Source organism: Jaculus jaculus, chromosome 5, assembly GCF_020740685.1.
Source record: "Jaculus jaculus isolate mJacJac1 chromosome 5, mJacJac1.mat.Y.cur, whole genome shotgun sequence".
Taxonomy (NCBI): domain Eukaryota; kingdom Metazoa; phylum Chordata; class Mammalia; order Rodentia; family Dipodidae; genus Jaculus; species Jaculus jaculus.
Window position 1 is genome coordinate 69,937,125 of NC_059106.1, and position 14,295 is coordinate 69,951,419.

Consider the following 14,295-nt stretch of genomic DNA (forward strand, 5'->3'; position numbering starts at 1 on the left):
ATTACAGGATTTCAGTGGGCTTGGAGAATGTGAAGCCTGCATGGTACTTGGTATATCGTAAGTGCTGGGGAAATAGGCTGCAGTAGGAGCTCTTGTGGATGAGGTCTGGAAGAAGCTTTTGACATTGGGGGCGGGGGAGTGCTGGGGGAAGGAGATCGACTCTTAGAGGTGTTTCTGTCTGGACTCTTCGAGGCTGTCATCTTCTCCTTGTCAGCAGATGGCCCAGGAGCTGGTCTGGGATGAGGGAGGGCTCCGTCTGCCAGATCCTCCATCCCTGTCCCCCCCTGCTGTCACCTCCTCCTGCCATAGCTCCTGTCCTGGCAGCTCCTGGAGCTCTGATTGGAGGCAGCTCTTGCTGAGAGCTGACCTCTCTTGTCCTGTAGCCTTGGCAAGCCTGGGACGGAGGCCAGGGACACTGGTTCCAGAGCTGCTTCTCCACTGGCTCCCCGACTCACCAGCCCACTATTCCTGGGAGGAGGAACTCCTGGGTTCCACTCTCAGTCCAGGATTCCTAGGTTGCCGTATATAGCCAGCATTCCTCCTCTGGGATGTTTCCTCTTCCGGTGCTTCCCCTCCCATGGAGATGGAGTTGGGGGGGGGTGATAAGCAGAAGATGAAATTTCATTTGGGAGTATTTGGAACCCAGCAAAGGAAGGAGGAGGTGTCACCTCAATTTTTCCTTCCTTGTTCAGTCCTGAGGGGAGGAAAGGGGAAGGAGCCTGTAGCTGGAGAGAAGGACCTGGGTGTGGAAGGACGGCGGTGGTGGGGGGAGGGGACGGAGGAAGGGTTCTGTGGAATGGTGTGGACATGTAGATTGGATCCAGTGTTCTCTTGCATCCCAAGGCTGGGCTATGTAACCTGAGGCCTGGCACCTGCTGGCAGTGGGCTGAGGCTGGGAGCTGACTCTGCATCAGTTTGTTAAAACCCAGCTTGTTACAGGCTAGTTCACTTAATGACTGGTTTCTTTGAATCTGTTGTATGTTTGCTTGGGCCTCCTTTTGTTTTTGATAATCTAAGGATATTAAAAACCCCATTTGGCTGAAAGTGTTTTCTCTTGTAAGTATTTATCAAATTTGTAGCATTTGATGAATGATTGAATTGTGTGCCCTTGTGTCTTGTCTATTATGACTATGACTGTTTTAAGGACTTTTCAGCCCATGTGTGGAAAGAGTACGCTTAATCATAATAAATTGATATGCATCACCTACCAGGGACACCACAATGCCTAATGAAAGACGATTTTAGCTGAAATGGCCTGTTGTTCAGTTCGAATCCCTTTTCTCCCTATTTCCCCAGGAGGTTCCTGGGGCCTGGCCCCCAACACTATGAAGAGCCTTTGCTGAGGCCATGAGGGGTTACCATGGCGACCGAGGCAGCCATCCCCGCCCAGCCCGCTTTGCTGACCAGCAGCATATGGACGTGGGCCCAGCTGCCAGGGCCCCATACCTGCTGGGCTCCAGGGAGGCCTTTTCCACCGAGCCCCGCTTCTGTACCCCGAGAGCTGGCTTGGGGCATCTTTCTCCCGAAGGGCCCTTGAGCCTGAGTGAGGGGCCATCAGTAGGCCCTGAGGGAGGGCCAGGGGGGGCCGGGGCTGGGGGAGGCAGCAGCACCTTCCCCAGGATGTACCCTGGCCAGGGTCCCTTCGACACCTGTGAAGACTGTGTGGGCCATCCACAGGGCAAGGGTGCCACCCGCCTGCCTCCCACACTCCTGGATCAGTTTGAAAAGCAGTTACCAGTTCAGCAAGATGGCTTCCACACGCTCCCATACCAGCGAGGCCCAGCGGGGGCTGGGCCTGGGCCAGGTCCGGGGTCTGGAGCTGCCCCCGAGGCCCGCAGTGAAAGCCCTAGCCGCATCCGGCACCTGGTGCACTCCGTGCAGAAGCTCTTTGCCAAGTCTCACTCTCTGGAGGCACCGGGGAAGCGGGACTACAATGGGCCCAAGGCTGAAGGAAGAAGCGGTTCTGCCGGAGACAGTTACTCTGGTCCGGGTTCTGGAGGCCCCCAGACCTCCCACCACCACCACCACCATCACCACCACCACCACCACCAATCCCGGCATGGCAAGAGAAGCAAGAGCAAGGACCGCAAGGGGGATGGGCGGCACCAGACCAAGGCCACAGGCTGGTGGAGCTCTGATGACAATCTGGACAGTGACAGTGGCTTCCTGGTGGGCGGGAGGCCCCCTGGGGAGCCTGGTGGTCCCTTTTGTCTGGACGCTCCAGATGGGTCTTACCGGGACTTGAGTTTCAAGGGGCGCTCGGGTGGGTCAGAAGGCCGCTGTCTTGCCTGCACTGGCATGTCCATGTCACTGGATGGACAGTCGGTCAAGCGAAGTGCCTGGCATACCATGATGGTCAGCCAGGGTCGGGATGGATACCCAGGGGCCGGGCCAGGCAAAGGGCTCCTGGGTCCAGAGACAAAGGCTAAAGCCAGGACTTATCACTATCTGCAGGTGAGGCTTTGGGTTTGGGGGAAACAGGGTTCTGAGTCCTCACCAATCTGGTCATTTAGGGGAAGAGTGGACACAGTTGGATGGGAGCAAGCTGTTCCTATGAAGGAGAGCCTGGAGGGAAGGGGGCTCTGCCTCGATGTGACACCTTGAGCCCCCTTTGGGACCTCAATTTCCCGGTCTGTGCAATTAAGGGGCTCTTCTATTCTAATGGCATATGTCAGTGTCAGGAGGACTTCTCCTTGACTTGTTTTGGATGACATGTGCTGACCTCTGTCTTCTGAGTTTAGAGGCAGCATAAGGTGAAGGGAATGAAAGGAAGGCAGTGTGGTGCCCTCTGGCTTCACTGCCCTTGAGCTTGGAACTGGGCAGTTGGAAAACAGTTCTTCTGCCCCAAGCTTATCGCTAGACCTTTTTCTGCTCAAATCTTGGTGGTCCAGATGTTGTTGGGGGTTCTCCCTACCTGTGGTTGGACAGCCTGGGAAACCATGGAGCTACTCTGAGGGCTCCACCTTGGGGTGTTTTACTTAGGTTGGAGCACACTGGAGTCCGAGCCCTGTGGTCATGCCAGGCAAGGCTTCCCGACAATGGACCGTGCAGTCCAGAGTTGGGATGTTATTCTGTTTTGTCCTACAGCTTCTGTGGCCCCTGACATGGAGGCTAGGAGCTCTGACCCCCTTCTCATGAGCCCTTCGTCCCAGTCTCGCCCAGCCCACATTGTTTTCATAAGCTCTCCTTGTCGTGTTAGGAGGAAAAGTCAACACAAGTTCTGGAGGTCTGGCCGGTTTAGGGTTACCTCCCAAACCTGCGCTCATCCTGGGTCGTTAACCCACAGTGAGCGTGCCTGGGTGCTGCAGATGCAGAGGTGCAGACAGAGATGCTGCTGAGAGCGCACAGTTCCCAGGGGAGAGACCAGAAAGTGCACAGAATATAATATGGTAGAGTGGGATGGAAGAGAAGCTCGGGCACCAAGGAAATCCAGAGGAGGCCTCTGGCCCACCTGGTGGTGGTGACCAGGAGGGGCTTGGGGAGGCTTCTGGCTCCCCTGGGCTGAATCTCCATGGAGAGGTTGGAGTTAGTCGGATTAAAAGTATTCTAGGAAGAATGGGGCATTATGGAGAAGCGAGGCTGCATGGGTCTTTTGGGTGACATTGGCCTTGCTGGTAAGTGGGGTCACATGTTAGTGCTCTCTCGGGGGAACCTCACGAGAGCCGGTGAGAGCAAATAAGGCCGTAGCAGAGGCAAGAAGAGGCTTCTTGGGATTGGAGGTGGTAGGTTGGCTTGAGTTTGCCCCTCCCTGGGTTAGGCGGTGCTCTCAGCTGAGATTTGAAGGGTGCTTGGAGGGAACACTCACCCTTCGTCTCTCATAGCCGAACGTTGGAGTCTTGGCCACCATTTTTGCTGTTCCCTGCTGCTTCTCCGGGGCTGTCCTGACCTCCCTGGGGGCTTCCTTGTTAACATGCACCTCACAGTGTCCTGCAGAGGAGCCAGGAGCTCTGCAGTGGCTGTGGAGTGGGATCCCTGCAGTGTGACAGAGTGTGTTCTGGCCAGCCCATCTGCTGGCCTCCTGCCACTGCTCTCTGTCAAGCATGGGGAGAATGGTCCTGGGAGCATTTTAGCACTGGGGAGTCAGAGCCCATGGGGGGGGGGGGTTCCACATAGCCTGGTAGCTATTCTGCTGTAACAGCAAGGGAGGCTGTCCTCATCAGACCAGATATCTTCACTGGACTCCTCACCCCATTCTTTTTCATTTTCTTTATTTATTTGAGAACCAGAAAGAGAAAGAGAGAGAGAATGGGCACACCAGGGCTTCCAGCTACTGCAAACTTCAGACATATGTGCCTCCATGTGTATCTGCCTTACGTGGGTCCTGGGGAATCGAACCTGGGTCCTTTAGGCTTTGCAGGCAAGCACCTTTACCGCTAAGCCATCTCTCCAGCCCTCCTCACCCCATTCCTGAAGCCCAGCTTCTATAGCTGGACACCAGCCTGCCCTCAAATATTTTTCTGTATCCTCTGTTTCTACCCTGAGCCCTCATCCCTTTGTGGAGACTCATCTCTTTGCTTCCGAGGGAACCCTAGTCCCTCCCTGCGCGTGTTCCTTCCTGAGGCAACCTTCTGGCTCTCATATGCGTCCCTGTCCCCTCACTCTCCTCACCCTCCCTTTGAACCCCATGCTCTCTGTGAGCGCTCGTTTCTCCTCGGAGCTCTCATTCTTCCCCTGTTTAACCTCTTCTTAAAAGTGTTCTTAGCCGAGCATGGTGGCGCACGCCTTTAATCCCAGCACTGGGGAGGCAGAGGTAGGTGGATTGCAGTGAGTTCAAGGCCACCCTGGGACTACATAGTGAATTTCAGGTCAGCTTGAAACTCTTCCTCAAAAAAAAAAGTGTTCTTAAATCCTTGCTGTCTGCCTGGGCCCTCTCTAGCCCTCTCCCCTTGTCTTCAATGACACCTCCTTTACGTTTGAAGATCAGTCCTCCACTATCCACACCATTGAATGCCAGTTCTCACCTTCCGTCTCGGAGTCTGGGTCTCTTGTTGAGCTTCCAGGGATTCTCATGTTCATGTCTCTGCCTCCTGTCTTACTGCAGGCGTACACTCGCTACCACACCACATCCAGCATTTTTTTTTTTTTTTTTTTTTGGTTTTTCGAGGTAGGGTCTCACTCTGGTCCAGGCTGACCTGGAATTAACTCTGTAGTCTCAGGGTGGCCTTGAACTCATGGCGATCCTCCTACCTCTGCCTCCCGAGTGCTGGGATTAAAGACGTGCGCCACCACGCCCGGTCACATCCAGCTTTTTATAATTTTTTTTTTAATTTTTATTTATTTGAGAGAGACAGACACAGAGAGAAAGACAGATAGAGGGAGAGAGAGAGAATGGGCGCGCCAGGGCTTCCAGCCTCTGCAAACGAACTCCAGATGTGTGTGCCCCCTGTGCATCTGGCTAACGTGGGACCTGGGGAACTGAGCCTCGAACCGGGGTCCTTAGGCTTCACAGGCAAGCGCTTAGCCGCTAAGCCATCTCTCCAGCCCCACATCCAGCTTTTTATGTGAGTGCCGCCGCGGGCCCCGGGTCTGAAATTAGGTGCGGAGGCTTGTGCAGCAAGCATTTACCTACTGAGCCTTTCCCCCCAGCCCCCCAAGGTAGGGTCTCACTCTGGCCCAGACTGACCTGAAATTCACCATGTAGTCTCAGGGTGGCCTCGAACTCACGGCGATCCTCCTACCTCTGCTTCCCAAGTGCTGGGATTAAAGGTGTGCATACCACCACGCCCAGCCTTTTTTTATTTGTTTGTTTGTTTGAGACAGGATCCCATGTAGCCCTTAAATTCACTATGTAGTTGAGAAAGACCTTTAACTTCTGATTCTCCTGCTTTTCCCACTTCCGGAAATTACAGGCATGTTTGACTACACCTGTGTTATAGGGTGCTGGGGATTGAACCCAGGGCTTTGCTCATGCTAGCAACTGAGCCACATCCCCAGTCCTCATCCAGTCTTTTTTTTTTTTTTTTGAGGTAGGGTCTCGCTCTAGCCCGGGCTGACCTAAAATTCACTACATAGTCTTAGGGTGGCCTCAAACTCATGGCAATCCTCCTACCTCTGCCTCCTGAGTGCTGGGGTTTAAGGTGTGTGCCACCATGCTCAGCTCTTAGGTTTTTCTTGGGGTGGGTGGGTGGCTGGAGAGATGGCTTGGCAGCTAAGGTGCTTGCCTGCAAAAACCAAGGACCCAGGTTCAATTCTCCAGGACCCAAGTAAGCCAGATGCACAAGGTGATAGATATGTCTGGGGTTCATTTTGCAGCAGCTAGAGGCCCTGGTGCACCCATTAAAAGAACCACAAAGATAAAGTTATTTTTAATTAGCACATATTAATTATACACAATAGTAGTTTCCATTATGACATTTTCATATATGTACATAATATATTTCAATCATATTCATCCCTATTACCCCCTCTTGCCCACTTCCTGCTAACTCCCCTCCTCATAGCTTTCCTATCTTTTTTACTTTTGTCTTAGTGGTTTTTATTAGGATTGTTTACAGGAGCATGGGTGAGGTTTTGTTTACAAGTGTCTGGGCACCTAACCAGTGGCTGCACCACTAAAGAAAATGTCCCTCCCTCATCAGTCATTAACTGTGTATAAAATCCTCAGGGAGAAGTGAGACCCATGTGCCTGTCTCCCTTCCATGACCCATGTTGAGTGGTCCGGTCTTGTGCAGATCTCATGCTGTGTGGGTTCAAGAGTGGACTGGCAGCCAGATCATTCCCTATGGTCAGCATTCCACACCACTACCCCTTCCCAACTCTAGTATTCCTTCTGCTCCTCCTCCTGATATATTTGCTAAGCCTTGGGGAGGGGTGATATACATGTCCCAAAGTTACTTTTACCCTTAAGAAAAATTCTTGCTGGGCATGGCAGCACACACGTTTAATCCCAGCACTCGGGAGGCAGAGGTAGGAGGATCGCCATGAGTTCAAGGCCACCCTGAGACTACATAGTGAATTCCAGGTCAGCCTGGACTAGAGCATGACCCTACCTTTTGTTGTTGGGTTTTTGTTTGTTTGTTTGTTTTGGTTTGGTTTTTGGAAGTAAGGTCTCACTCTAGCTCAGGCTGACCTGGAATTCACTATGTAGTCTCAGGGTGGCTTCAAACTCATGGCAGTCCTCCTATCTTTGCCTCCCGAGTGCTGGGATTAAAGTTGTACACCACCATGCCTGGCAAGTCCCTACCTTGAAAAAGAAAACAAAAGAGAGAGAGAGAGAGATGGGGAGAGAGAGAAAGAAAAAGAAACCAAGAATTCTCCTCAACCTTATCCCCTTCCATTTCCTGTTTTTCTTTGCTGATTTCTCAGAGCACAGACTCATTTTCCTTTAGTTCTCCCTGTCACCAGACTGCCACGCCCTGTCCTTGGAAGTGTCCTGGCAGAAGTCACCAGTGTTCTCTGGCAGCTGTCCCCCAACGGTGCCTCCAGCACCTAGAGGACCAGCCAGCATTTATGGAGCGCTCACTATGTTCTGGGAACCCTATATTGGCTCATTTGTCTTTCCCAGCAATCTTCTGATGCAGGTCTAATGACTATTCCCAGTTCACAGACGAGGAGACTGATGGCTTACAGCTTGATCTGCTTGGCTCTGTCGAGTTCACCTAGCTGGCAAGCGATGGGTCAGAATTGGTACGTGGCTTTCCTGACTCTGGAGCCAAAGTTACTAACCTCCGAATGCACTGTGGCATTTGACATAATCGACTCCCTTTCTCGAAATGTCTCCTGTTTCTGTGACGTGGCTTTCTCCTGACTTGCCTCCTACCCCTCTGCCCACTCCTTCTCAGGTGACCTCGCAGACTTCTCTTCGTTTTTTTGCAGCGCCCCCCCCCGCCGTCTTTAAATGTCAGTGGGTCTCCCTCAGTTCTCTTTTCCTTATCCCCCTGGGGGTCTCTTTCACTCTGGGGGACCTAGCTGCCAACCTCAGCTTCCACAGATATACCTCCAGCTGATCTCCCCAAGAAGCCTCAGAACTAAATACCCGGCCATCTTCTCAGCTGTTCTATGTCAAACTCTGGGTGTTCCACGCTGAGCCTGTCACCTCTGCCCAAACCTGTTTCTGTGGGGGTTCTGTGGCTGGGTGGCCTACAGCACCTCCCCAGGTCCTCAGCCATCAGCCTTCGCAAGTCATGCTCAACTCCTTCCCCACCTCCTCTTCCCTCCCCCAGGACTAATCAGGCTCACGGAGGCTCCTTAACACCTCTCATCTCCATCTCCTTCTCTTCCCCCTCATTGTCATTGCCTTAATTTAGGCTTCATCATCTCTTGCCTGGATAACAGCCGCAGCCTCCTAATTGGTCTCCCTCCTGCCACTTGAGCTGCTGCCCCACTCCTGGTCCTTTACCACCCGGCCTCGGTTTGGACTGTTGAGAGCTCCCTCCCCACACGGGTCTGATCTACTTCCTGCCTAACACTCTCCGTGGCTCTTCAAGGGCTGGGAGAGAGTGGGAGCATGTGAAAGGGAAACAGGAGAAAAGGATGGATGAGACAGGGGTGAAAGGTGATCATGGTCACTGATACTTCACTGATGGGGATGCAATTGACAGGTCACTCGGGACTTTGATCTTCAGTCTCTTGACTGCCGGTATGTCACATCCTTAGATACTGTAGGTGGCCCTCAGTTAAGTGGAGGTCGATCTGGCATCTCCTATAAGGGTGAGGGAACAGCCTGAGACCACCCCTCCAGGTCCTTCTGTGCAGATCTGCCCCCCTGGCCTGGTAGAGCGCCACCCACTGGCCATGGGTGGAAGAGGCTCCTTTATCTAGACTGACCAGGGACATGTGTGAGAGATAGAGGCCCTTATCCTTGCAGGTGCCGCAAGATGACTGGGGGGGTTACCCCACGGGTGGCAAGGATGGGGAGATCCCCTGCCGCAGGATGCGGAGCGGCAGCTACATCAAAGCCATGGGGGACGAGGAAAGCGGAGACTCAGACGGTAGCCCCAAGACGTCTCCCAAAGCACTGGCCAGACGCTTTGCCTCCCGCCGCTCCTCCAGTGTGGACACCGCCCGGATCAAGTAAGGACTGGGAGGCCGGGGCCGGGCGGGGTGGGGTCAAGGGACAGATGCTGGCTTCCTGCAGGAGGTGTGTGCAGAATTCTGCTTCAGTTGAGGTGCCGCCTTGCCCTGTGCCATATAAAGGGAGTGGTGGTCTCTGGTCATGGTCTCTGATGGAGTGCTTCTATTTGGGGGGTCCATTTGCTCAGTGTCCCTTGAGAGATCCCTTTCAGGAGTTCTGGGGCATAGAGTCTGGGCAGAAGCCCCAATACGTCATTGATTGTTCTCAGCCTCCCCCCAAAAATACTCATCCTGACTCTGCTGTTTGGTCCTTTTCCAGTTGCTGTGTCCCACCCCGGATCCACCCCCGGAGCTCCATCCCTGGCTATAGCCGCTCCCTCACCACTGGACAGGTAGGCAGAGGCCGTGTATACCAAGAGGGCAGGCTGGGTAAGGCTGTTCTGGTTTGTGCTCAGTGTAAGCCTTAAAATCAGTGTCTATGGCTGGAAAGCAGGTCTGGTTGTGGGGAGGCCCAGAAACATGTCTTAGGACTGCTGGAACTGACCCCAGTTGGGAATCTCTAAGCATCACACCCTTGGAAGCCACCAAGTGTGCTCAAAGTGACAAGCCTGTGAGGAAGGGTAACACTGGTTCTCAGGGCCCCCCAGCCCACCCACCGTACGCATCAGGTCAGGTTGGTTGGTACAGGTGGCCAGAGGTCTCCCCAAACTTCTGGGCTGAATTCTGACACAGCTGCTTCCACTACCTGGATTTCCCACCAGCAAGAGACTTCTTTCTCATCTGTGAAAGGACAACACTAAACCAGGAGTGGTGATACACACCTGTAATCCTAGCACTCTTTAGATCCAGCACTTGAGAGGTGGAGGCAGGAGGATCATGAGTTCAAGGCCAACCCGGGATACATAGTAAGACATTAATCTTAAACAAACAATGTAAAAGACAATGGTAGTGATAGATACCCCTCCAAAGATCTACGGGAGTTCAGGAGAACATTGCATTCAAATCCAAGAAATCTGGACCAAAGTTGATGCTTTATAAAAGTGAGTTTCCTACCTCAGCATAGATCTCCCCCCCTTGATTATATGAAGGCTGTGACTGGTTAGTAATAAAAATAATTTTAGCTGGGTGTGGTGGCACACGCCTTTAATCCCAGCACTTGGGAGGCAGAGGTAGGAGGATTACCATAGGTTCGAGGCCACCCTGAGACTACATAGTTAATTCCAGGTCAGCCTGGACCAGTGATACCTTACCTTGAAAAACAAAAACAACAACAACAAAAATATTTGGTTATTTGAGAGAGAGAGAGAGAGAGACAGAGAGAGAGAGAGAGAGAGAGAGAGAGAGAGAGAGAGACAATGGTTGTGCTAGGGTCTCTAGCCACTAGACACATGTGCTACCATGTGCATCTGGCTTATGTGGGTACTGGGGAATCGAACCTGGATCATTAGGCTTCACAGGCAAATGCCTTAACCACTAAGCCATCTCTTCAGCCCCAGTTTAGTAGTTAAATGCAAGGGATGGGGTTGGATAAACCTTCTCAAGTACTTACCAGCTGAGTGACCTGGGGCAAGTTCCCTGACTTCTTTTGAGCCCCTGTTTTCCCCTATTTAAAAACAGGCATCATAATAGCATTCCTGGCACATAGCCAGTACTTAAATAAAGGTTAGCTATTTTTACTGTGTGCTTGGGGGGTGGGGTAGGGAAGCAAAATGCAAAAAGCTGTGCAGAAGACTGTCCATATTGGCTCCTATTGTTCACAGCAGCATTCCTTAGTGTGCCTTTGTTCCATTTCCTGAATCAGGGAATCTGACGGGCACAGCTGTCTTTCCGCATCAGGCTAGTCTGTTTTCCTAAACGCGCTGGAGGGTGCCCAGTCTTCATGTTCCTTGGCCCATCGGCAACATCTGCTGATGCCTCTCCTTCCGGAAGCACTCCTCTCGGGCAGCTGTGAGGACTCCACACGCCTTAGTTCCTCCCCACCCCCACTCTGCCTGCCTAGCCTAGGCTGTGTCTCAGGAGGTCACCACTGGAGTTTTCCAGGGCTCCGTCGTCGGTCCTGCATGGTTCTCCACACCCATTCCTTAAGTGATCTCATCCCGGCTCACGGCTTTGAATATTATTGGGAGCCCGATGACTCCCAGATGCTAAACTCCAGCCCAGTGTCTCCTAGAGACACCAGCATGTTTGTGGAACTCACTTGGATGTACAGGAGCACGTGAAGCTGATCCTTCCGCCTCCTCCGCTGCCTCAAATCACTGCTCCGTAGCATTCTCTTCTCCTTTTCACATAATAGCGGTTTTACTTTTCTATGAATTCTAATCTTTTTTGTTTGTTTGTTTTGTTTTTTCAAGATAAGGTCTCACTCTAGCCTGGTTGAAATAGAACTCACTCTAGTCCCAGGCTGGTCTTAAATTTACAGCGATCCTCCTACCTCTGTCTTCCAAGTACTGAGATTAAAGGCATGTGCCACCATGCCCAGCTTGAATTCTGTTCTGAAAGACCAAAGTCAGTCTTTGTTTTTTCCGTTCCCTTCCCTTCCCTTTCCTCTCCCTCCTGCTTTGTCTCACCCTTTCTTTCCTGCTTTCTTTCCTCCTTCCTTTCTTTTCCCGTCCCTCCCTCCCTCCCTCCCTCCCTGGAATCGAGCCCAGCCCCTTGCCAATGCTGAGTACCACTCTCGAGCATGGTGTACTCCCTCAGCCCATGAACTCAATCTGACTATTCTCTTTCTCCCACGTCCTTCAGCAAACCTGTTAGTCTCGCCTTCAGAGGATGGGCAGGGCCGGGATCCGTCTACCCTTCACTACCACGCTGCACGTCACCACGGGTTGTCTGTCATTGTGCTGCTCTCTGGTTGGTCTGCTGTCTTGTCCAGGCTTAGCTATATTCTGTCAGTAGAGCCAGAGCGGTCTTTTTAAAACACAACTACAGCTCCTCACCTTTCTGCTTGGAGCCCTCACCTTGTTCGGAGTAACCATCAAGGACTCACTGTGATTTGTAAGGGTCTGCATGAGCGGGCCAGGGCTACCTTAAGTCCCTATTCCGCCGCTGTTCTCGTCCCCTCCCATGGCACTAGACCTGGGCTGCTCTTGGGACATCTCAGGTGGGCTCCAGCCTCAGGACCTGGGCCTTTGCTATTGTTTCTCCCTGCATGCTTCTTCCCAGAATCTTCCATTCCCAACTTCTTTGCTTTGTTCAGTTTTTTTTTTTCCTCAAATGTTCTAAAATTTTAATTCAACCTCCCCAAACATTTCCTATTCCTCTCCTTTCTCCTCCTCCTCGTTTCTCCTCCCACTTTACATTATCTAACAGCATGTATACTTGGCATATTTCTCCTGGAGGCGGGACTTAGAATGCTTGCTTTAAGAAGAGGAAAGAGGCTGAAAGCAGCAGAGTTGCTACGCTATTATCTTTAATCATCCTTTTCCTCTTAAGTGTATTTTTTTTTTTTGTTTAATGTTTTCCTAGAACACCTTTTTCTACCCTTGGCATTAAAGCTTTTTGTCTCCTATGTTTCAGGTATGTATTTTGTAAATAGTTTAGAGCTATATCGATCTTAAATATCCATTTGCTAATTGCCTGAGACTTTCATACATTTATATTTATTGTGATTGCTGATATGCTTAGATTCATTTCTGTCATTTTGTGCCATTAATCCTGCTGTTTGGATGATTCTCCATCCTCCCTTCCCCCTTTCTCTCTTCCTATGTTCCTCCCTTCCCCTCCCTTTCCTTCTTTTTCCCTCCTTTCTTTCCTCCCTCCTCCTTTACCATCCCTCCCTCACTCCCTTTCTTAGCTGTTAAGATAGGGACTTATTCTATAGCTCAGGCTGGCCTATAACTTGCTGTGTAGCTCAGGGTGGCCTCAACTTGTGATGATCCTTCTGCCTCAGCCTCCCGAGAGCTGGGATTACAGGTTTATGTCACCACATCTGGCAGGGTGATGGTTTCTGTTCTTTGGCTATCTTCTTTTGGATTGATTCAATTTTCTTTATTTTTCTCCCTGCCAAATCCTACAATGGATTGACAGTTGCATCTTCTATTTTGTTCTTTATGGTCACCCTTATAATTTTAATGTGCATAGTTGACTTAGTCTAAGGTCTGGCAATTTTTTCTTCTCTTGTTCTCACAAATGCAAAGTCCTAAGGCCCCTTTTTAAAAATATTTTTTATTTATCTACTTGAGAGAGAGAGAGAATGGGTGCACCAGGGCCTCTAGCCACTGTAGACAAACTCCAGGCACATGAGCCACTTTGTACATCTGGCTTACTTAGGTACTGGGGACTTGAACCTGTGTCTATTGGCTTTATAGCCAAGTGCCTTAACCACTAACCCATCTCTCCAACCCCTACTGTTTTTTGATTGTTTGAGGTAGGGTCTCAGTCTAGCTCAGGCTGACCTGGAATTCACTATGTAGTCTCAGGGTAGCCTCAAATTTACAGCTGTCCTCCTACCTCTGCCTCTCAAGTGCTAGGATTAAAGGTGTGCGCCACCACACCTGGCTCCCTACCCATTTTTAAGCAATAGAAATTTGTATTTGGGGCTGAAGAGATAGCTCAGCAGTTAAGGCACTTGCCTGCAAAGTCTAACGATTAGGATTTTATTCCCCAGTACCAACATAAGCCAGATGCACAAGGTAGCACATGTGTCTGGAGGTCGTTTGCAGTGGCTGAAGGCCCTGGTGTGCCCATTCTCTCTGTCTCTCTCTCTCTTTCTCAAATACATATTTAAATATATATAAATATTTAGAGCTGGGCATGTATAAATATATATATACATATATATATGTATATGTATATATGTATGTATGTATGTCAGTATGGGCATGGCGGTTCACACACCTTTAATCCCAGCACCCAGAAGGCTGAGATAGGATCACTGTGAGTTTGAGGCCATACAGGGACTACAGAGTGATTTTTTCCTTTCAAGTATTTCCTTAATTTCTTTCAGCATTTAAAAGGGTTATTTTATGGCTGGAGAGATGGCTCAGCAGTTAAGGTGCTTGCCTGCAAAGCCTAATGACCTGAGTTCTATTCCCTAGTACCCATGTAAGCCAGATGCAGAAAGTGGTGCCTCATGTGTCTGGAGTTCATTTGCAGTGGCTAGAGGCCCCAGGCACAGCCATGTTCTCTCTGTCCCTCTCTTTGCTTGCAAACAAATAAATAAAACTGTTTTTTACTTTAATCCTGGCATTCAGGAGGCAGAGGTAGGAGAATTGCTCTGAGTCCAAGGCCATCCTGAGACTACAGAGTAAATTCCAGGTCAGCCTGGGCTATAAGGGATACTAC

At 50.9% G+C, this 14,295-nt stretch overlaps 1 protein-coding gene across 1 annotated transcript in view; it reads left to right on the top strand.

The window, feature by feature from the left end:
• Dlgap3 (DLG associated protein 3) overlaps positions 1-14,295 on the top strand; it is a 99,138-nt gene that overhangs the window by 30,731 nt on the left and 54,112 nt on the right. Inside the window, exons 3-5 of the mRNA XM_045151378.1 lie at positions 1,297-2,454; positions 8,807-9,012; positions 9,332-9,404. Of these exons, the coding sequence (XP_045007313.1) occupies positions 1,348-2,454; positions 8,807-9,012; positions 9,332-9,404 (1,386 nt within the window). The 5' untranslated portion in view covers positions 1,297-1,347. The remainder of the gene's footprint in view (positions 1-1,296; positions 2,455-8,806; positions 9,013-9,331; positions 9,405-14,295) is intronic.